This window comes from Martes martes (assembly GCF_963455335.1).
Source record: "Martes martes genome assembly, chromosome: 1".
In the NCBI taxonomy this organism is placed as follows: domain Eukaryota; kingdom Metazoa; phylum Chordata; class Mammalia; order Carnivora; family Mustelidae; genus Martes; species Martes martes.
In genome coordinates, this window is record NC_137888.1 from 18,055,410 (window position 1) to 18,074,432 (window position 19,023).

Consider the following 19,023-nt stretch of genomic DNA (forward strand, 5'->3'; position numbering starts at 1 on the left):
CCAAGAAACACATATGCACGCACACAGAATTACACATGGGTTTCAGGGAGTTGGTGTTTTTTTTTAACGTTACGTTAGTCACCATACAGTGCATCATTATTTTTTGCTGTAGTGTTCCAAGATTCAGTGTTTACAAATAACACCCAGTGCTCCATGCAATACGTGCCCTCCTTGATACCCATCACTGGGGTCCCCCATCCCCCACCTCCCTCCCCTCTAAAACCCTCAGTTTCTCGGAGTCCATAGTCTCCCATGGTTCATTTCCCCCCTCTGATTTCCACCCCCCTTCATTTTCAGGGAGTTCACTTGTTTTGTGAAGCTCATCCACTGATCTGTTTAAAGGTGCTAGGTTGCATTTGGGTTTATATAAGCTTTGTCTCACGTTTCTTCACATTAACGTTTCCACTAGATCAAGACACTGTGGTTAGCAAGAGTATGAGGAGAGGGTGAAATGAAATATAAATGTCCATATCTTTGAGCATGGTGTAACCAGTGAGAGGATGTGGGAAGCACAAATGCCAAAACGCAAACATGAATGTGCAAAATTAAAACATGATTGTAATTCTCTTCTAAAAAGTCAAGATTATGTCACCGTTGGTATGTGTAAGGTGATCAGACTTACAAATCTTTTCAAGGGTCTGTAGTATACTTTCAAGCATCCTTTATTTATGGTTTCTTCTGCAGTTCTCTGGGCTTTGCCTTCTGGGTTATATTAATGTGTTCATCATTTAGAGCTTCAGCGTGGCTCACGGCTTGACTAAACAGGAATTGAAGACCTGCCCTACAAGTCCAGGGAATTTCTGGCCCTTCTTTGCTCTCAGTTTGGTTGATCTAAGCTCTGTATCCAGTGTATGCTAGAGTTGGTCCAAAAGCGTTGATTCTGGGGTTTGGGTCAGGTCCTGAATCCCAGTTCTGTATGCTGTCTTCACTGATTTATAGATGTGGTCTCTGTAACTCTACTGTCTGTATTCTGCTACCAAATGTGTGAGGTTCTTTCCCCTCACATTAAATAATTCTGACACTAACAACCCATCGTTAGCATAGGCCCCCCAGGTTAAGGGCTCAGAACTATCAGACTGTCCCCTATTTCAGATGCCAATCCCAAGTGTCAGATTTTTTCGCACACATTTTTCCTTCTGATCAACCAGCCATGAATCGGAGGTTCCCATAACCCCCTCCTTAGGTTTAATAATTTACTAGAACAGCTCCAGGAACTCAAATCAGTGCTATTTATTTGTGTATTTTTTCATTTTATTAGCATATATTATTTGTTTCAGGGGTACAGGTCTGTGATTTATCAGTCTTACACAATTCACAACGCTCACCATAGCACATATGGTCCCCAATGTCCATCACCCAGCCACCCCATCCCTGCCACCCGCCTCCCCTCCAGCAACCCTCAGTTTGATTCCTGAGATCAGTAGTCTCTTATGGTTTGTCTGCCTCTCTGGTTTCATCTTGTTTCTTTTTCACTTCCTTCCCCAAGATCCTCTGTCTTCTTTCTCAAATTCCTCATATCAGTGAGATCATATGATAATTGTCTTTCTCTGACTGACTTATTTCACTTAGCATAATACCCTCTAGTTCTATCCACATCATTGCAAATATCAAGATTTTTATTTTTTGATGACTGGTGGACGTTGCTGCTGTAAACATGGGGTGCACGTGCCCCTTCGGATCACTACATTTGTATCTTTGGGGTAAATACCCAGTAGTGCAATTGCCGGGTCATAGGGTAGCTCTATTTTCAACTTTCTGAGGAACCTCCATACTTTTCCAGAGTGGCTACACCAACTTGCATTCCCACCAACGGTGTAGGAGGGTTCTCCTTTCTCCACATCCTCACCAACATCTGTTGTTTCCTGACTTGTTAATTTTAGCCATTCTGACTGGTGTGAGGTGATCTCTCATTGAGATTTTGATTTGTATTTCCCTGATGCTGAGTGATGTTGAGCACTTTTTCATGTGTCTGTTGGCCATCTGGATGTCTTCTTTGCAGAAATGTCTGTTCATGTCTTCTGCCCATTTCTTGATTGGATTATTTTTTCTTTGGGTGTTGAGTTTGGTAAGTTCCTTATAGACTTTGGATACTAGCCATTTATCTGATATGTCATTTGCAAATATCTTCTCCCATTCTATTGGCTGTCTTTTGGTTTTGTTGACTGTTTCCTTTGCTGTGCAAAAGTTTCTGATTCTTATGAAATCCCAATAGTTCATTTTTGCCCTTGCCTCCCTTGCCTTTGGTGATGTTTCCAGGAAGAAGTTGCTGCGGCTGAGGTCAAAGAGGTTGCTGCCTGTGTTCTCCTCAAGGATTTTGATGGATTCCTGTATGACATTTAGATCTTTCATCCATTTGGAGTCTATTTTTGTGTGTGGTATAAGGAAATGGTCCAGTTTCATTCTTCTGCATATGGCTGTCCAGTTTTCCCAGCACTGTTTATTGAAGAGACTATCTGTTTTCCATTGGACATTCTTTCCTGCTTTGTTGAAGATTAATTGACCATAGAGTCAAAGGTCCATTTCTGGGCTCTCTATTCAGTTCCATTGATCTATGTGTCTCTTTTTGTGCCAGTACCATACTGTCTTGATAATTACAGCTTTGTAATAGAGCTAAGTCTGGAATTGTGATGCTGCCAACTTTGGTTTTCTTTTTCAGCATTCTTCTGGCTATTCACGGTCTTTTCTGGTTCCATATAAATTTTAGGATTATTTGTTCCATTTCTTTGGGGGGAAAATTGGTGGTATTTCTATAGGGATTGCATTATATGTGTAGATTGCTTTAGGTACCATAGACCTTTTCACAATACTTGTTTTTCCAATCCATGAGCATGGAATGTTTTTCCATTTCCTTGTGTCTTCCTCAATTTCTTTCATGAATACTTTATAGTTCTCTGAGTACAGATTCTTTGCCTCTTTGGTTGGGTTTATTCCTAGGTATCTTATGGTCTTGGGTGAATTGTAAATGGGATCGACTCCTTAATTTCTCTTTCTTCTGTCTTATTGTTGATGTTTAGAAATTGTATATTGTCTCTGTTCCTTTCTGGTCTATGTAACTTTTAAGCCCTCTTTTTGCTTAGAGGACCCCTTTAAATACTTTCTGTAGGGCTGGTTAGATGTTTGCAAATTCTTTTAGTTTGTGTTTGTCCTGGAAGCTTTTTATCTCTCTATTTTCAGTGACAGCCTAGCTGGATATAGTATTCTTGGCTGCGCATTTTTCTCATTTAGTGCTCTGAATATATCATGCTAGTCCTTTCTGGCCCATTAGATCTCTGTGGATAGGTCTGCTTGCCAGTCTAATATTTCTACCATTGTAGGTGACAAACCTCAGTGCTTTATTTATTGTTAGCAACTTATTATAAGGGACATAACTCCGGAATGGCAGATGGAAGCCATACATGGGGCAAAGTATGCAGAAAGGGGTGTGGAGCTTGCATGCCGTCCGTGCCCGCTGCTCTCCTGGCACCCCATTGTCTTCACCGCTGAACCCCATTGTGAGGGTTTTTTTATGGAGGCTCCATTAGGTAGGCACAACTGATTAAGTCCCTGGCCACTGGTAATTAAACTCAGTCTCTGGTCCCTCTCCCCACCCTGAGGGACAGAGGGTGGGGCCAAAAGTTCCAAACCTCTAATCACAGACTTGGTCCCTCTAGCAACCAGCCACCATCCTCCAAGAGTCACTGTGTTAGCGTACCAAAGACAACTGTTCATCACTTCAAGGGTCTTAGAAGCTCTTATGGCAGGAACCAGGGATTAAGACTGAATATTCTGACAAAAGATGTCACCCTTGTCACTCAGGGAATTATGAGTTTTAGGAGCTCTGTGTCAGGAACTAGGGAAAGAGACCAAATATACATTCCTTCTGAGGTCACAGTACCCCAAATCAGTTATTTCAGAGAAATAGCAGAATATCCTGAAAAAAGCTATTTAAAGCCCACCAGATTTAACAGGAGGTCACTAATTGTGAGTGACAGTTAATACCACCCTTACTGTCTGTATGTTACAGATTTCAGCACCTGTCTGTAATTCTCTGGTTTGCCATCTATATTAGCTATCACTTGAAATACGTGACTTAATGAAAAGGATTCTTCCTCCTCCATTTCCAGATTGGGGCTAATTGTTCTACGCTTTCACAATTGGGATTGTTCCAGCTTTTGTTAGCCATGTTAGAAGAAAGGATTAGTGGAAGGTTGAAATGAGATTGTGAAGTAGTAAGATATTTTCCTCCCTAAGAAAAGACAAGCTAGAATATGTTGTTCGGACAGAATATATGGAGGCTTTGTTGCCAAGTCCCTGTCAGAAGTCATCTGCTTCCATGTGGAGGAGGGAAGGAATGGGAAGATAATTTTCTATTCTCCTGGGGGCTGCCATGTTCTATCACCACACAAGGCCAGAGCCAAGGCAGTTATCTGGATGTGCCGGGAAGGGGTGATCTGATGCCTCCCCGTTATCAAACCTTGAGACACACTGAATGGGGGCAGGCACAAGAATCTGTGCTCTTTGCTCAGTTGCTTCCTCAAGACTTCAGGCTTAGTCATTGGCCTTATATGCATTTTTTTTAAAGATTTTATTTATTTATTTGACAGACAGAGATCACAAGTAGGCAGAGAGACAGGCGGAGAGAGTGGAAGGGAAGCAGGCTCCCGGCCAGGCAGAGAGCCCGATGCGGGGCTCGATCCCAGGACCCTGGGATCATGACCTGAGCCGAAGGCAGAGGCTTTACCCCACTGAGCCACCCAGGCGCCCCCTTATATGCATTTTTAACTACAGAAACCATGTATGTGCTCTTCTGATGAAAGAAAGAAATGTGGATGAATTTTGCAGTGAACTTTAAAAATTGAGCTCAACTCCTAGCTCTAAAGACAAACATGGCTGTGATCCAAAGGTTCCCATGGATGTTTCCCTGAATGACTTTTTTTCCTCCAGGTTTTTCTTTCAACAGTGGGGGGTGCCTGTGAAATGCTGAAATTCTAAGGGCCAAAGGGGCAAAATAAACTTAACTGAGACCATGTCAAGCAGAAAAAGGTTTAACTCTTTAGAGTGTGTTTTTTTTTTTTAACTTGCACAGAAATTGTATACATTTTACATTTATATGCTTAAGACTTCTTGAAATCCAGGGCACCTGGGTGGCTCATTGGGTTAAACATCTGCCTTCAGCTGAGGTCATGATCTTAAGGTCCTGGAGTCAGGCCCGGCAACCGGCTCCCTCCTTCTCTCTCCCTCTGCCTGCCACTCCCCCTGCTTGTTCAATATCTATCTCTATCTCTCTCTCTCTCTCACACACACACAAATAAATAAATAAAATCTTTTTTGAGAATAAAAAAATTTTTAAAAAGATTTCTTGAAATCCAAGATGTAGAACTATGAAAATAATGGCCTTGAACCTGTTTGTGGAAACAGGAGAGATTTGTGTTTTCTCGATAGGTGATTAACTTTCCTAGTTACAGGGCTGGAAACCACTGGGATGCGAGTTAATGCTCAGGAGAAGGCTTTCTGAATAAGTCCCTAGTGACCTGGAAAAGTTAGGTTGCTCTTCACAAAGTGATTCATGTATTTCCTTCTCCACGGTGGGATTACATTTAGGGCTTTTAAAGGTTCATGACATACCGTTCTCTCTCATCAGGAATGGTTTAAGACATAAGTGTCTATTATGATAAGATGCCAGATTTCCAGATCAAGCATGAAGCTACAGAATGGAACAATAGGGCCAATTAGTCGTGTTTTAATATACCTCCCACCTGAACTGTGCAATTAAAAGCTACACATTCAGACATGATTGACATTGAATCAGTTAAATATGTGACCCCAAGCCCAGGAGCACCAAACATACGAAGTTGCATTTTATTGTTTTGTTTTTTTAAAGAATTTATTTATTTATTTGACAGAGAGAGACAGCAAGGAGGGAACACAAGCAGAGGGAGTGGGAGAGGGAGAAGCAGGCTTCCCGCCCAGCTGGGAGCCCGATGCAGGGCTCTATCCCAGGACCCAGGGATCACACCCTGAGCCAAAGGCAGACACCTAACAACTGAGCCACCCAGGCGGCCCTGAAATTTCATTTAAAAAAAAGAAGAAAAAAAAAAGACAATACATTTGAGAACAGGGTAAATTAATTTTTTAAAAAAATATGTTTTATAGGGCTGCGTGGGTGGCTCAGTTGGTTGAACATCTGCCTTTGTCTCGGGTCATGATCCCAGGGTCCTGGGAGCCTGCCTCTTCCTCTGGCTGCTGTTCCCTCTGCTTGTGCTATCTCTCTCTCTCTCTGACAAATAAATAAATAAAATATTTTAAAAATAATAAAATAAAATTTAAAAATAAAATATCTTTTATAGGGAAAAGCCATGAAATTCCCTTCAAAATTATTTATATCAGCCTGACATCAAACCCCAAACCATAAGAAGATAAGTAAGCTATGTCATCTTTTGAAATTGATAAGTGAATTCTGACTAATAGTTTGAATATGCTTCCTAAAGGAATCCATCCAGCACCCTGGATAGTTAGATCACGTGGGGCTGGAAAATCAATATGTTTCATGAAAATTGGGAATTCATCTTAGTGGAAAGATGCTTATTTACAACTCAGATACCACAAAAGATATATTTTGCTACTGGAACTATTTGTGAAATCACATTCAGCTCTGGGTTATTCATTAATTTAATTAACAAACATTTTTAGCAACCACATTTTGCCAGGAACTGTGCCAGTGGCTAGAGATATCCTATGACCGTGTTCCAAGAAAGGAAAGTGATTAATGTTCCAAAGGTAAATCTTCTGTTTTAGATTAAGTCTAATCCATTTTAGTAAGAAGTCTAATCATTTTAGTAATACCCAGCCTTAATCCTTTAAGAAATTCTTATTGAAATGAATGTTTTAAATGCAGTGTGAATAGTGAAGGGATACTAGTGCCAAATGAAAAATGTCAGATCAGATGCAAATAGATGCTTTGTTATTATGGGCTAAACACTCAGAAACAATAGTGATAATAAAAAAGGATTGGATGTAATTAGTCCCCCTGGGGCAGATCTTTTCCTTTTATTTTCTCTGTTCTTTGCTATAAATTTTAATAATAAGATTAGCCATCCAATACCAGTATAATCAGATTGTAGCGTGAATACATATGCTATCTAAATTGTAAAATAGGGGAAATTTGGCAGGAAAAAACGTTATTACTAGTTACTAGAAGATTTAAAGACTTGAGAATGATGGAAAGTATATGCATAGATGTTAAAAACATGTTTCTTAAACTCTGTTTACTATCAATATGTTTGAGCCACTGAATTCTTAAACTCATTTTTCTAACCACATGAACAATCTTGCCTTGACTGTAACTATCATGACAGTAGTGATACCATTTACTTCAAGAGAATACATTTCTGTAGAGATCCCAGGCACATTTTCTTCTCTTATTCTGTTGTGAATATTACTGTGTTTTTTCATTAAAATTTTAAGGAACTTCCCTTTGTCCTAGCATAATGAAATAAAATGCCCTAAGAGATTCCCTGTTATTCTACAGTATGTGGATATGGTATACCTCTGGTAATGACTAGTTTTAAGCCTTGGTAATTCTGTATTCTGGCTAAAAGTGCTAAAAACAATTACTTCTTTAATTGATTGAAATATGCATGAGTCATATACCAAAGACAGGGCCCTTTTTTTGTTTTTAAACATAGAACAAATGAAAAATATAAAAGCATAGGGAAATGTTACCTGTTTTTCCTTGTTACCTAAAAATAGTATTTATTGCTGAGGTGTAGACATAACTGCCATTTTATTTGGTATGATTTATCTGCCTACTCCACCATAAGAGCTAATCTGATTTTTTTTTCCACTTCTAAGCATGATTCTTAGAAATGTGTTTGCATGAATAAATCAGCCAAGAAGAACCATGTAATTCATTTATTGAGGCGCATGGTAATGTGTTCCTGAATTATCTCATGTCCCGAGGCGTAGGCATTAGGAAGAAAAAGGCTGATGTTTGTATTAGACACACACATCGTGTGTATCTGAGCTCTGTGTATCTGAGCTCTGTGTATCTGAGCACTGATGAGGTCATAGCTTACAATGGGCTCTTAGGACTCGTTATCCTGGCAGGAGCTTTGTTCCCTGGTAGGGACGTGTGAGGGCCTGGGGAATCATGAGATGCTGGTGTGCTATCGTTTCATTGTCAAGCTCTAGGGATTTGATGGCGGAAGTTAGGAATATATTTCTGAAATGGAGAAAATATTGGTATTAAATAAGATAAGCGATTTTAAACCTGTGAACACATTCAGCATTTAATTATCCTTCTTAATAGATGAGAAGGATGGATTTAGAACTAGAATCCACAGCATGGCACAAAAGCCTAACTTTTAACTATAATACCTTTTATCATTTTCTAGTAATCCTAAACAGATTGACAAAGGACAGTCCTCTCTTGCTGTTTCACCTCCCCAGAGTGGAGTGCCAGAAACCAAGGATGGCAGTTGAGGGAGTAAATAAGCTTAATCTGGATGGTCTTCTGTACATGGAAAGAGCGGGTGTTATCATGTCCCCGAAGACTATTATCTGAGCGTATAAGCACTAGATACTCAGGCAAGGTCTCCTAGAACAGACTCATTTCTAACCACTCAGTTATTGCTTTGTTTTCAACTCTGTAAGTTACTTTTTGGAACTGTCTTTACCTTGGTCCATGTTAGAGTTTCTTTAAAAGGCAGGATCACATAGGGATCGAGACATCAGGTTTGAGAGCCAGAGCTGGATTACCTGTTCTCACTGTACCCCAGGACCAGCTCTGTAACTAGCTGTGTAACTAGCCACATAGCCCTCAAGCTTAGCTTCTTGGTGCTTTGTTTTATCTATCCTAAAAGACCAGTCATAAGGTTGATAGGAAGATTTATTGATTTATTTGGGAGAGAAAAAAAGCATGAGTAGTGGTGGTTGGGGTTGGGAGAGGGCAGAGGGAGAGGAGGAAGCCAGCTCCCTGCTGAGCAGAGAGCCCTAGAAGGAGCTCCATCCTAGGACCCTGAGATCATGACCTGATGAGCTGATGTCAGATGTTCAACTGACTGAGCCACCTAGGTCCCCAACACAGAACATTTTTAATACTCAGGGTGCTCTATATAAAAAATATTGTTATTTGAATTGCACAGAAAATTGAGGCCTAGATAATTTGGGGACTCTCACATACATTTTAAAATTCATGTTAAAAATAGTTATTTGCAAGTGGGAGTGTATGCTGTTTTTGCTGACAGTAGAAGAGGAAAGGGGACACCCAGATGTTAGTTATCAGAAATTACCTCCCCATTCCTTAATTGGAGATTTAGATTTAATGTAGTGCCAAGGCCAGCGTGGAGTCTACATTCTGCTGCACACACTTGGCCGTGACCATCATTTCGGGACGGAAGGCCTTAAAGGAACATTCAGAGGTGACTGGCTGCAGATAGACAGACAGATAGGATGAAAGCAATCCTTATGTTGAATTGAAGCATTTTTGCTTATGTGAACTCTTTAAAGAAAAAATTCCATTTTCCTCAAAACAGTGAAGCCTTTTCAAGGGAAAAAAGTGAAATAGGGCAACTAAGAAAGCACATACAGCCAGTCAGGGGCAGGGACATCATGAATACATGTAATTAGTTGTCACTCTTTCTGTCTCCGACCTTGGAGGTATTGTTGTAATAGAACTAGAGGGAGAATTTTGTAGGCCTTGGTGTCGAGTAACAAGCAAGGATCCAAGGGTATGTCATTTCCTGCCTGCACAATCCGTCATATAAGATATCCGTCACATTCAATAACAGTCTGCCTTTAAACCAGTCATCTTTTAAATATAGAAATATAATCGATGTAGCTTGTCAACTGTTACCTCTTTTACTACTTTTCTTCTCTTAGGGTTTAAAAGATCATTCTCTGATTTGTAGATTCCGCTAGATTTCAGAGTACAAATGAGAATTATAATGATGTGTTGCCAAAAGCTAGGTTTCCAGCTGCGATATCTGCCTTTTTTGGAATTATGGGGAAGCACATTTCTTGTAGGGTGAAAGAAATAAGGCAGATGAGCACAGGTTTATTTTCTTGTGAATATTTGCTTTCTTAAGTATAGGAATGTGACCTGTGGAAAGCATAAAGTAAGCAAGTCACCCTCTCTGAGTCAGGCACTGGGTACTGTGATTCCTGATAAAAACCAAATCTGGCCCTTAAGGGTCTCGCAGTTGAAGAAAGCAGTCAGAAACATAAATAATTTATTAGACTGTGTTAAGTGCAATAATGGAGATACACATAGCATTTCATGGGAGAACAAAAAGAGGATACCATTTTTACCTGCAATGTCAGGGAGGTGACCCCTAAGTTAAAAAAGAGAAGGGGAGGGACATCCCATAGAATACTACAGCCTTCACCCTACCCTCAACATACCATCTCTGGAAATAAATTCCACACCTTCCAACTAGCTTTCAAGGTGCCCTTGACCTAGCTAATAATAACTGGTTTTGCCCAAATGGCCAAAGTTCTTTGTCTGACATGAACTTTCATAGGGATTCGTTTGTTTGTTTGTTTGTTTTAATGATGAATAAATGTGTACCTTTGGAAATCATTTTACAAAACCACATAGTAGAATACCTATAGCAATGGAATCATTGAAGACAAAGGAGTTTTTGTCCTTTTTTATTAGATTAAAAATGAAATAGAACCAATTAGAAAAAAAAATAGAAGCACTAAAGAAACTGAATTGTTGCTGGAAGAATTAGAATCTGATGCAGAAAGTATTGAATTAAATTTCAAAGTAAAATAACTACAGTTTCTTACTGGCTTTGCTCCTGGGAAAGTATACTGTGTCTTAAAGCTTGTCAGTTATTCCTTGGTCTACAAATGAGTAGTGTTTGTCTGTTTTCTCATTTTGATTATTTTATATACATATATTTTTTTTCTTTTTTTTAACAGAGAGAGAGATCACAAGTAGGCAGAGAGAGGAGGAAGCAGGCTCCCTGCTGAGCAGAGAGCCCAACGTGGGGCTTGATCCCAGGACCCTGGGATCCTGAGCCGAAGCTAGAGGCTTAACCCACTGAGCCACCCAGGCGCCCCTGATTATTATATTTTTATATGCTTCCTGGCGGTGGGACTATTTTTGCAGCGTTACCATTGAGATAACCATGAAGACTGTGCCTGTAGAAATGTGTCTTGCATATGCCCCCATGTATTTGGGGAAGGACCTAACTTAAATATGACAGATCCAAAATCATCTCTCTGCAGCAGAATACTGCCATTTAGAAAGCAAATGCTGCTTAAGGACAGTCATTATATATGTCAAATGCTAAATGCTCTTGTCGAAATGAAAAATGGCCAATCAACTAAGTAATTACCGATAAAGTAGTGGGAGAATTGCAAAAAGGTGACTCACAGTCCTTTCACGTTCTGCAATGAGTTAGTGGCACCCCTGACGCACAGCTCCTGGAATAAGTAGTATTTTGCACAAAAGTGAAAGTAGTTTTATTTTGTTTTTTCCCCACAACAGCCTCGTCATGTGTTCAACATGCTAAAGAAGTATGTCCGTGCTGAGCAGAAAGACAGGCAGCACACCCTAAAGCATTTTGAGCACGTGCGCATGGTGGATCCAAAGAAAGCCGCTCAGATCCGGTCCCAGGTAAACACAGAGAGGGTCATTGTACGCAGCCTGGACAGTCCAGTGGCCTTACCCTTTCAGTTAGATCTTTAGGTTTTCGCAGCCTTCCTGTGGGTACTTACCTTTATAGCCAGAGTTCTTTAAAGTCTGGTAAATGCTAAAGGCTTGTCTTAGACCACCATATGGTTTGACATTTTCTGATTTATGAACATAAAAAATATATACATCTTAAGTGTCTACTCCTGCCAATTCTTAAGGAACCCTTTAAAACTTTGATGACTAAAGTGAAGAAAACAAAAGTCGTGTCAGCCAAAACCTCTAAAATTGGTTCAACTAACTTGTGACAGGCGATCATAAACTCCACTGCTACCACGGGGCTTACAGATAATGTGAGCCTAAATGAGGCCCTGTAATCATGGGTTTTATTTCCATCCCCAAAGGTTGACAAACGAGATCTAACTCTGGCAATCTGAAATTTTACATTTCCTTAAATAGGAGAATTTTAAATAAAAAGATAATTGGATGGATGGACAGACAGATAGAATGAAAGAAATTTCCAATCAAATTGAAATATGGTCCTGCCTTTTGAAAAATTTGCACAAAAATATATGTAGAGCATTAGGGGACCCTAATATTTAGGGACCCTAAATATTAGGAATCAAAAATGCTCTTTTCATTGGCTTTGTAAGTATGGCTGCAAGCATACAGTACAATGGGAAGTTTAAAGCAACTCTAAAGTTCGAGAACAGAGAATGGGAGAACAAGAAAAATAAGGATGACCTTTCAGGTCACAAGTTCCAGCAGAGTTTTGTCCGTTTTATTTTGGAAGTTTGTGTCTGTCTGCGGAGCTTGGTAAGGAAAGCAACTTTTCCCTATTACAAAGATGGCTTACCTGGAGTTGGCGCCCTTTCTGGCAGGTGATGACGCATCTCCGTGTGATCTACGAGCGCATGAACCAGTCCCTCTCCCTGCTCTACAACGTGCCTGCTGTGGCTGAGGAGATTCAGGATGAAGTTGGTAAGTAAGCTCTTCTTTTGATGCTGAGCATTTAAACATGTTCTTCTCCTATCGGAGAAAAAAATCGACCACCTGAGTTTGTCTGCAGTGGGAGTCAGGAGCATTCTGACCTATGGAAGGAGATAGAGCAGGTTCCCTTCTATAGTGAAACTCCTGGGGGGGTGGAAGTCATCATCACCTCATAAGGGGGGATGATATCCCCCTTTTACAGATGAAGGAGCTCAGGCTTAGAATTTGAGAAACGTACTTGTCTGTGGCACACATCTCCTAAGTAGCAGAGCAAAAGCACAGCACTGGGTCTGTCGTCTGACTTCAGAGTTACTGTTCTGTTCAGTGATGTGTCTTTCTCTGGTGCCTCTACCCCACTAGCCATGAGTGTTCTCTGAGCCATGTTGTTTAAATGTCATGAAATGTGCGGCCCCCACATCTTTCATTAAGACTTTATTTTGAAATAATCAAGCACTCATGGAAAAACAGTACAGAGAAGTCTGGTATACACATCACCCCCTTTCTCAACAGTAACACCGTAGGTAACTATGCTGCTTCTCAAAACCAGGAAATTAACATCGGATGTTCACTATCTTTTATGTCCCAACTTCTCCTCGTGCCTCGTTTCAATAGTTCATTTGAGAAAGTTCTCCTGCTTTTGTTTTTCTTGGAAAGGGAATAAAGCATCCCATAATGTAAGTCTCCACAAACCCCCCCAAATGCCCATATTGGTTTAACTTTACCTCATAAAAGCACTTTGGCAGCAGTTACGCAAGTGGATCTTTCAACATAAAAGAAACTTATGTATCCCAGAGATTTGGTATGTAAGCTGTCAGGAAATAAGCAACCTATCCCTCCCCATAACAGACCTGGCCTTTGTTAATCGAGTTGGAAATGGATGCAGGTTATCTGAAATCAGAACATCCCGGATGTTGTAGATGGGTACACCCCTGATAGGAATTCCTCCTCTGAAGCGGCTGAAACCCCCCTTGGCTTGCTTTTTACATCTCGTGCCAATGCCGTGTACTCTCCCTTTTCTAACTCAGTACTGCCCTCTAAATGTTGTTTGTCTTGCTGTCAAGCATTTGGCGTGTAGCAGGTGATGATGCTGTGCTCTGTATTAACACACAGAATCAAGTGTCCTTGAGGCCATTTAAGCGTGTAAACTTCATAATCATGTTTTATCTGAGCTTCTGTTCAGAAGGAGTTCAGTGTTGAGCAAGATCTTAAGAGGATAGTCAGGAGAGTGTTTAGTCTGTCCCGTGGATTGAAGACAGGCTTGCCAATTAATCTTCTACTCTATTACATTTCTATAAGAAATGAACATTCTTGTTACCTATATTTGGGGGTAGAAATTTGTAAGGAACCTTTAAAATACTGTTTTTCAAATAAGTAAAAGAAAAGTCTCCATTCGGTTGTAAAAAGGACAAAATCAAAGAAATCATCACTCTTAATGACCTGGAGTTCAAGTCTTCTAGAGGGATGTATTTTTGCCTGATACCTGTCTTAACAAGCTCATTTTCCTATGTTTCCTCAACTGAGATACTGTTACTAGTACCAAGCTATAGAGAAATACGCCGTTGCAAAGGACTAGAAAGTTAATGACCAGTATATCACTATCACCCAGTAATTTTGATGACTCTTTCTCACTAACTTATCAGAGCTCTTTATTCAGTAAAATAGTGAAAACAGTGGCCGCTAATGAGTCACACTTCCACGGAACAGATGGTGATTCAGATATCTTGAGTGTTGTGGAATGCCCAAGAATAAGACAATACAGTGAACTTCAGCTCTCACTGACAGGGAGGATATTCGGATAAATTAGAATGGTGGAAATTTTTCCTTACAAAAAAAGCAAACGTCGACTAAGAACTTGGATTAAGAATATGTTATTTTTTTTTAATTTTTTTGTCATTCTAAATGTACTAGATACCAAATCCTGAAAAATAACTTTTCCAAAAAAATGTTTCCTGCCTCCATTTTTAAATGGCTACTTCCTGTAGGAAGAGAAGTCGGCCTTAATGAACGTCCACTGAATAGACCTATTTACCTACTGTTAGAGCTCCCAGTATCAGAGATATAGAACAGAGCACCCTGGGAGAATGTCTTTTCTAGATTGAGCTTAGTTACTTACATTGTTCTCCATTTGCAGGAACATTTAAAAATAACTCACTTTTCTTTCTTTCTTTTTTTAAAAGTTTTTTGTTGTTGTTGTTTTTGTTTTTGTTTTTGTTTTTGTTTTTGTTTTGAGAGAGAGAGAAGTAGGGAGAGAAAGCACTATCAGCGAGGCAGGAGGGAGTGGGAAAAGCAGACTCCCCACTGAGCTGGAAGCCGGTTTTGGGACTCGATCCCAAGACCCTGGGATCATAACCGGAACCAAAGGCAGACGCTTCATGGACTGAGTCACCCAGGTGCCCCAAAATAACTCACTTTTAAAGAAGGAATATAGATGAACTAAGGTTAGCCATGGGTGCTCGTTTGTTTAAGCAGAGTGGACGTTCCCTGTAGTATGCTCTTTATTTTTGTAAAAGTTTGAAATTTTCTGTAATAGAAGTTGTTGGGGTTATTGTTTCGTTTTGTTTTATTTTAAATTCCTTTCTAAATAGGATCTTCACAGATTTCTTCCGGTTTATGTCTTATACTCTAATAGTTTCAGAGAGTCTGTGTCACTAGTCAGACTTGCATTTTCCTTATATAATCAAACTTTAGATTTAGAGTCTTGTGCAAACAGGGAAGATCCTGAAGTTCGGATCCACTGGCAAAATAGCAAAATCTGGAAGTACCTACAAACGCTTGCCTGTTATGTAGAAATCTGTGCTTACAAATGTGGGCAATTAGGACATGTTTAATGCAATAAAACATCTACAGGAAAATACAATAGTTTTATTAGGTCATTTTATTTTATTTTATTAGGTCATTTAAAAATTATATTTATTATTATATTATTTTATTTTATATATATTAATATATTATTATATTTACTTTATTAGGTCATTTTATTTGGTCAGGGGTAACAGGCGCTCTCGAGATGACGGGTTTTTTCCAGTCTCAGGTACTGCTGGTATCTTTAGTGACATAGCTGTATCTGCATCAGTAAATTAATGCTCCCATTAGTGTAGAATTCTCTGTTATGAACAAAAATGGGGAAGAAGCTAGGCACAGTGGAAAGAGGAAGGGCAAAAATGGGAATTGGTGTGTAATTGGTGAGGACAGTAAAGGGTAGCTGATCGGACCGTAGGATTCATGATGATGCCCGTGAACTCGGCCCCGGCCTCGCTTACCACTGTGCTTTCCCGAGGACTCCCATCTGTCCGTGCTACTTCCATGACCCTCTGCCATTTGGCTATCTGCCCAATTCACATTCTTTGACACTTGATCTATTAAGTATGTTGCCTGGTTTTACTTTCTTGTCAGAGTGTGAGGCTGTTCATTTGATTTGCTTCACCAATGAGTATGAATTATCAAAACTGCTCGATTCACTTTATGAAAGCTTGCTGTTTTATTATTTTATAATAATTTTTCTGTTCTGTTTGAATTATTAGGTGCAAGTTCCCAGGCACATCCATATATTACTTCATGTTTTCCCTTTTTTAAAGAAACAAAAGTTATTTGCATGCAAATGATGAGGTTTCCTTGCAAGAAAATGCTGACGGCATTGTTTATAGAGGGGGAAAGTCCCTTTCTTCACTTAAAATAGTTGTTTAGGACTTTGCTGTTTATCCAGCAAGTGATAGAATCAGTATGTTCACGAAAATACGCATCCTCTTCGATGCCCCTGTGCTGTTTTAATTGTCTTTTAACCCTTCCAAGAGGCAGAATCCCTTCATCTCTGTTCAGCTCACCCTTTGCTTTGTCAAATTGCTATTTCAAAATGATTGGGGTTTTATGCCCTTTGTAATCTTCTTTAAATCTTTGCTAAAAGCTTTCTTTTCTACCCTTTTTATCAGCACTGAGGTTATTTATCAAAGTGTTTCACTTTGCAGCTACCTCAAGGCTAAAAAAACTGGTGCTCACAATGCTGAGATGGCTGGCTCACAGAATGCTGTAAGGACCAATTTATGAGGAAGGCAGTAGGAAGCAAAGGGGAAGGAATGCATCATTGTTTCATACCCTGGGCTTTTTTTTTTCTTTTCGCATTCAAAATTAATAAAAACACGCGTTATTATAAACCAGATGTTGGAAAGGTCTCTGGCTGAATAAATCCACAGTGAATGGGGTAGGAGTGAAATATGTGTCAGGAGATCAAGGAACTCGAGCTCATGAAAGAATGCTTATAATTTATTATTACAATTTTACTATGGCCTCTTGATAAAATGCTCTACACTTTGGGGAAAATTCAGCATGCTTATTTCAAAGACAGTGTTTCCATTCTCTGCCCCTAACAATCCTACTGATTTGGGGATTTAATGAATTCAAAGAAGTCTAAGTTTAAAATAGAATATTTATAGCATTTGCCAAATGAACAAAATAGAACATTCATTTCTACTGAGAATTTTAAGTTTCCTTATGTATAACTGTTAGTCAAGGAAGAGCGTCAAGGAGAAGATAAATCTTAAGAGAAAGTGAAAAACCACTGTCAACTTACTGGTTTCGTTTTTCATAAGGAAGTGTACGTCCATTTATTATTTATATTTATATTTTATTGTATATATATATAAAATATATTCTATTTTATAGCTGATTTAAGTATTTGGAAACAAGAACATTTGTTTCAAAAATTACCAAAGACGTGTTCCTTTAGTTTTATGATAGTCTCCAGGCTCCTTTTCATGAGTTCCCCGGTGTAGTCACCTGAATTACAGGTACGGCCAGTGTTTATTTGCCTACCTCTACATGTATTATCTTTGTCCCCCTCTTAGCAAGACAGTTGCTCTTCCAGAATGGACCCATTCTCTTTATTTATTTATTTTAAATTGAGGTGTAATTGACATAAACCATTACAATGGTTCCAGGTGTACAACGTAATGATTCAATATCTGTATACGTTGCAAAATGATCACCATAATAAGTCTAATTAACAACTGTCCCTATACAGAGTGTCCAAAAAAGATGTTTTTTTTCTTATCATGAGAACTTTTAAGAAGCTTTTAAATATGCATACAGTCATAATAATTATAGTCAGTATGTTGTATATTATGTCGCCATGACTTATCGTCTGGCTGGAAGTTTATACCTTTTGCCCCCCCTTTATCCATTTTGTCCACTTCCCAACCCCTGCTTCTGGCAACCACCAGTCTATTCTCCACATCTGTGAGTATGGTTTCTTTTAGATTCCACGTATAAGTGAGACCATATCATATTTGTCTTTCTCTGACTGACTTATTTAGCATAATGCTCTCGAGATCCATCCTGACAAATGGCAATATTTCATCCTTTTTTATGGCTAAATCATATTCCACTGTAGGTAATGACTATATATGTGTGTATGTATGTACATGTGTTTGTGCATGTGTGTAGACCGTATCTTCTATCCGAATTCACACACGGGTTGTTTCCATGTCTCGGTCATTATAAGTAATGCTGCGGTGAACATGGGGGTGTTCTCATTTTCTTTGGATAAATACCCAGAAGTGAGATCGCCGGATCATAGGGTATTTCATTTTTAATTTTTGAGGAACATCTGTATTGTTTTCCGTAGTGGTTGCACCAGTTTCCATTTCTGCTAACAGCGCACACAGGTTCCCTCTTCTCCACATCTTCACCAACACTTGTTATTTCTTTTTTTTTTTTTTTAAATTTTTTTATTTTAATAAACATATAATGTATTTTTATCCCCAGGGGTACAGGTCTGTGAATCGTCTGGTTTACACATTTCACAGCACTCATCATAGCACATACCCTCCCCAATGTCCATTTCCCCACCACCCTCTCCCATCCCCCTTCTCCCCCGCAACCCTCAGTCTGTTTCTTGAGATTGAGTCTTTTATGGTTTGTCTCCCTCCCAATCCCATCTTTTCATTTTTTTCTTTTCCTACCTCCCCCCAAACCCCCCCACCTTGCATCTCCACTTCCTCATATCAAAGAGATCATATGATAGTTATATTTCTCCGATTGACTTATTTCGCTAAGCATGATACCCTCTAGTTCCATCCACGTCGTCGCAAATGGCAAGATTTCATGTCTTTTGATGGCTGCATAGTATTCCATTGTGTATATATACCACATCTTCTTTATCCATTCATCTGTTGATGGACATCTAGGCGCTTTCCACAGTTTGGCTATTGTGGACATTGCTGCTATAAACATTCGGGTGCACGTGCCCCTTCGGAGCACCACGTTTGTATCTTTAGGATATATACCCAGGAGTGCAATTGCTGGGTCGTAGGGTAGCTCTATTTTCAGTTTTTTGAGGAACCTCCACACTGTTTTCCAGAGTGGTTGCACCAGCTTGCATTCCCACCAACAGTGTAGGAGGGTTCCCCTCTCTCCGCATC

At 39.5% G+C, this 19,023-nt stretch overlaps 1 protein-coding gene across 7 annotated transcripts in view; it reads left to right on the forward strand.

Annotated features, from left to right (window-relative positions):
* The window catches only part of APP (amyloid beta precursor protein), a 275,938-nt gene that overhangs the window by 195,000 nt on the left and 61,915 nt on the right, over window positions 1-19,023 (forward strand). For all 7 annotated transcript variants that reach the window (XM_080809147.1, XM_080809148.1, XM_080809149.1 and 4 more), the window contains 2 exons: window positions 11,477-11,605; window positions 12,502-12,601. In XM_080809147.1, coding sequence (XP_080665273.1) covers window positions 11,477-11,605; window positions 12,502-12,601 — 229 coding nt within the window. The remainder of the gene's footprint in view (window positions 1-11,476; window positions 11,606-12,501; window positions 12,602-19,023) is intronic.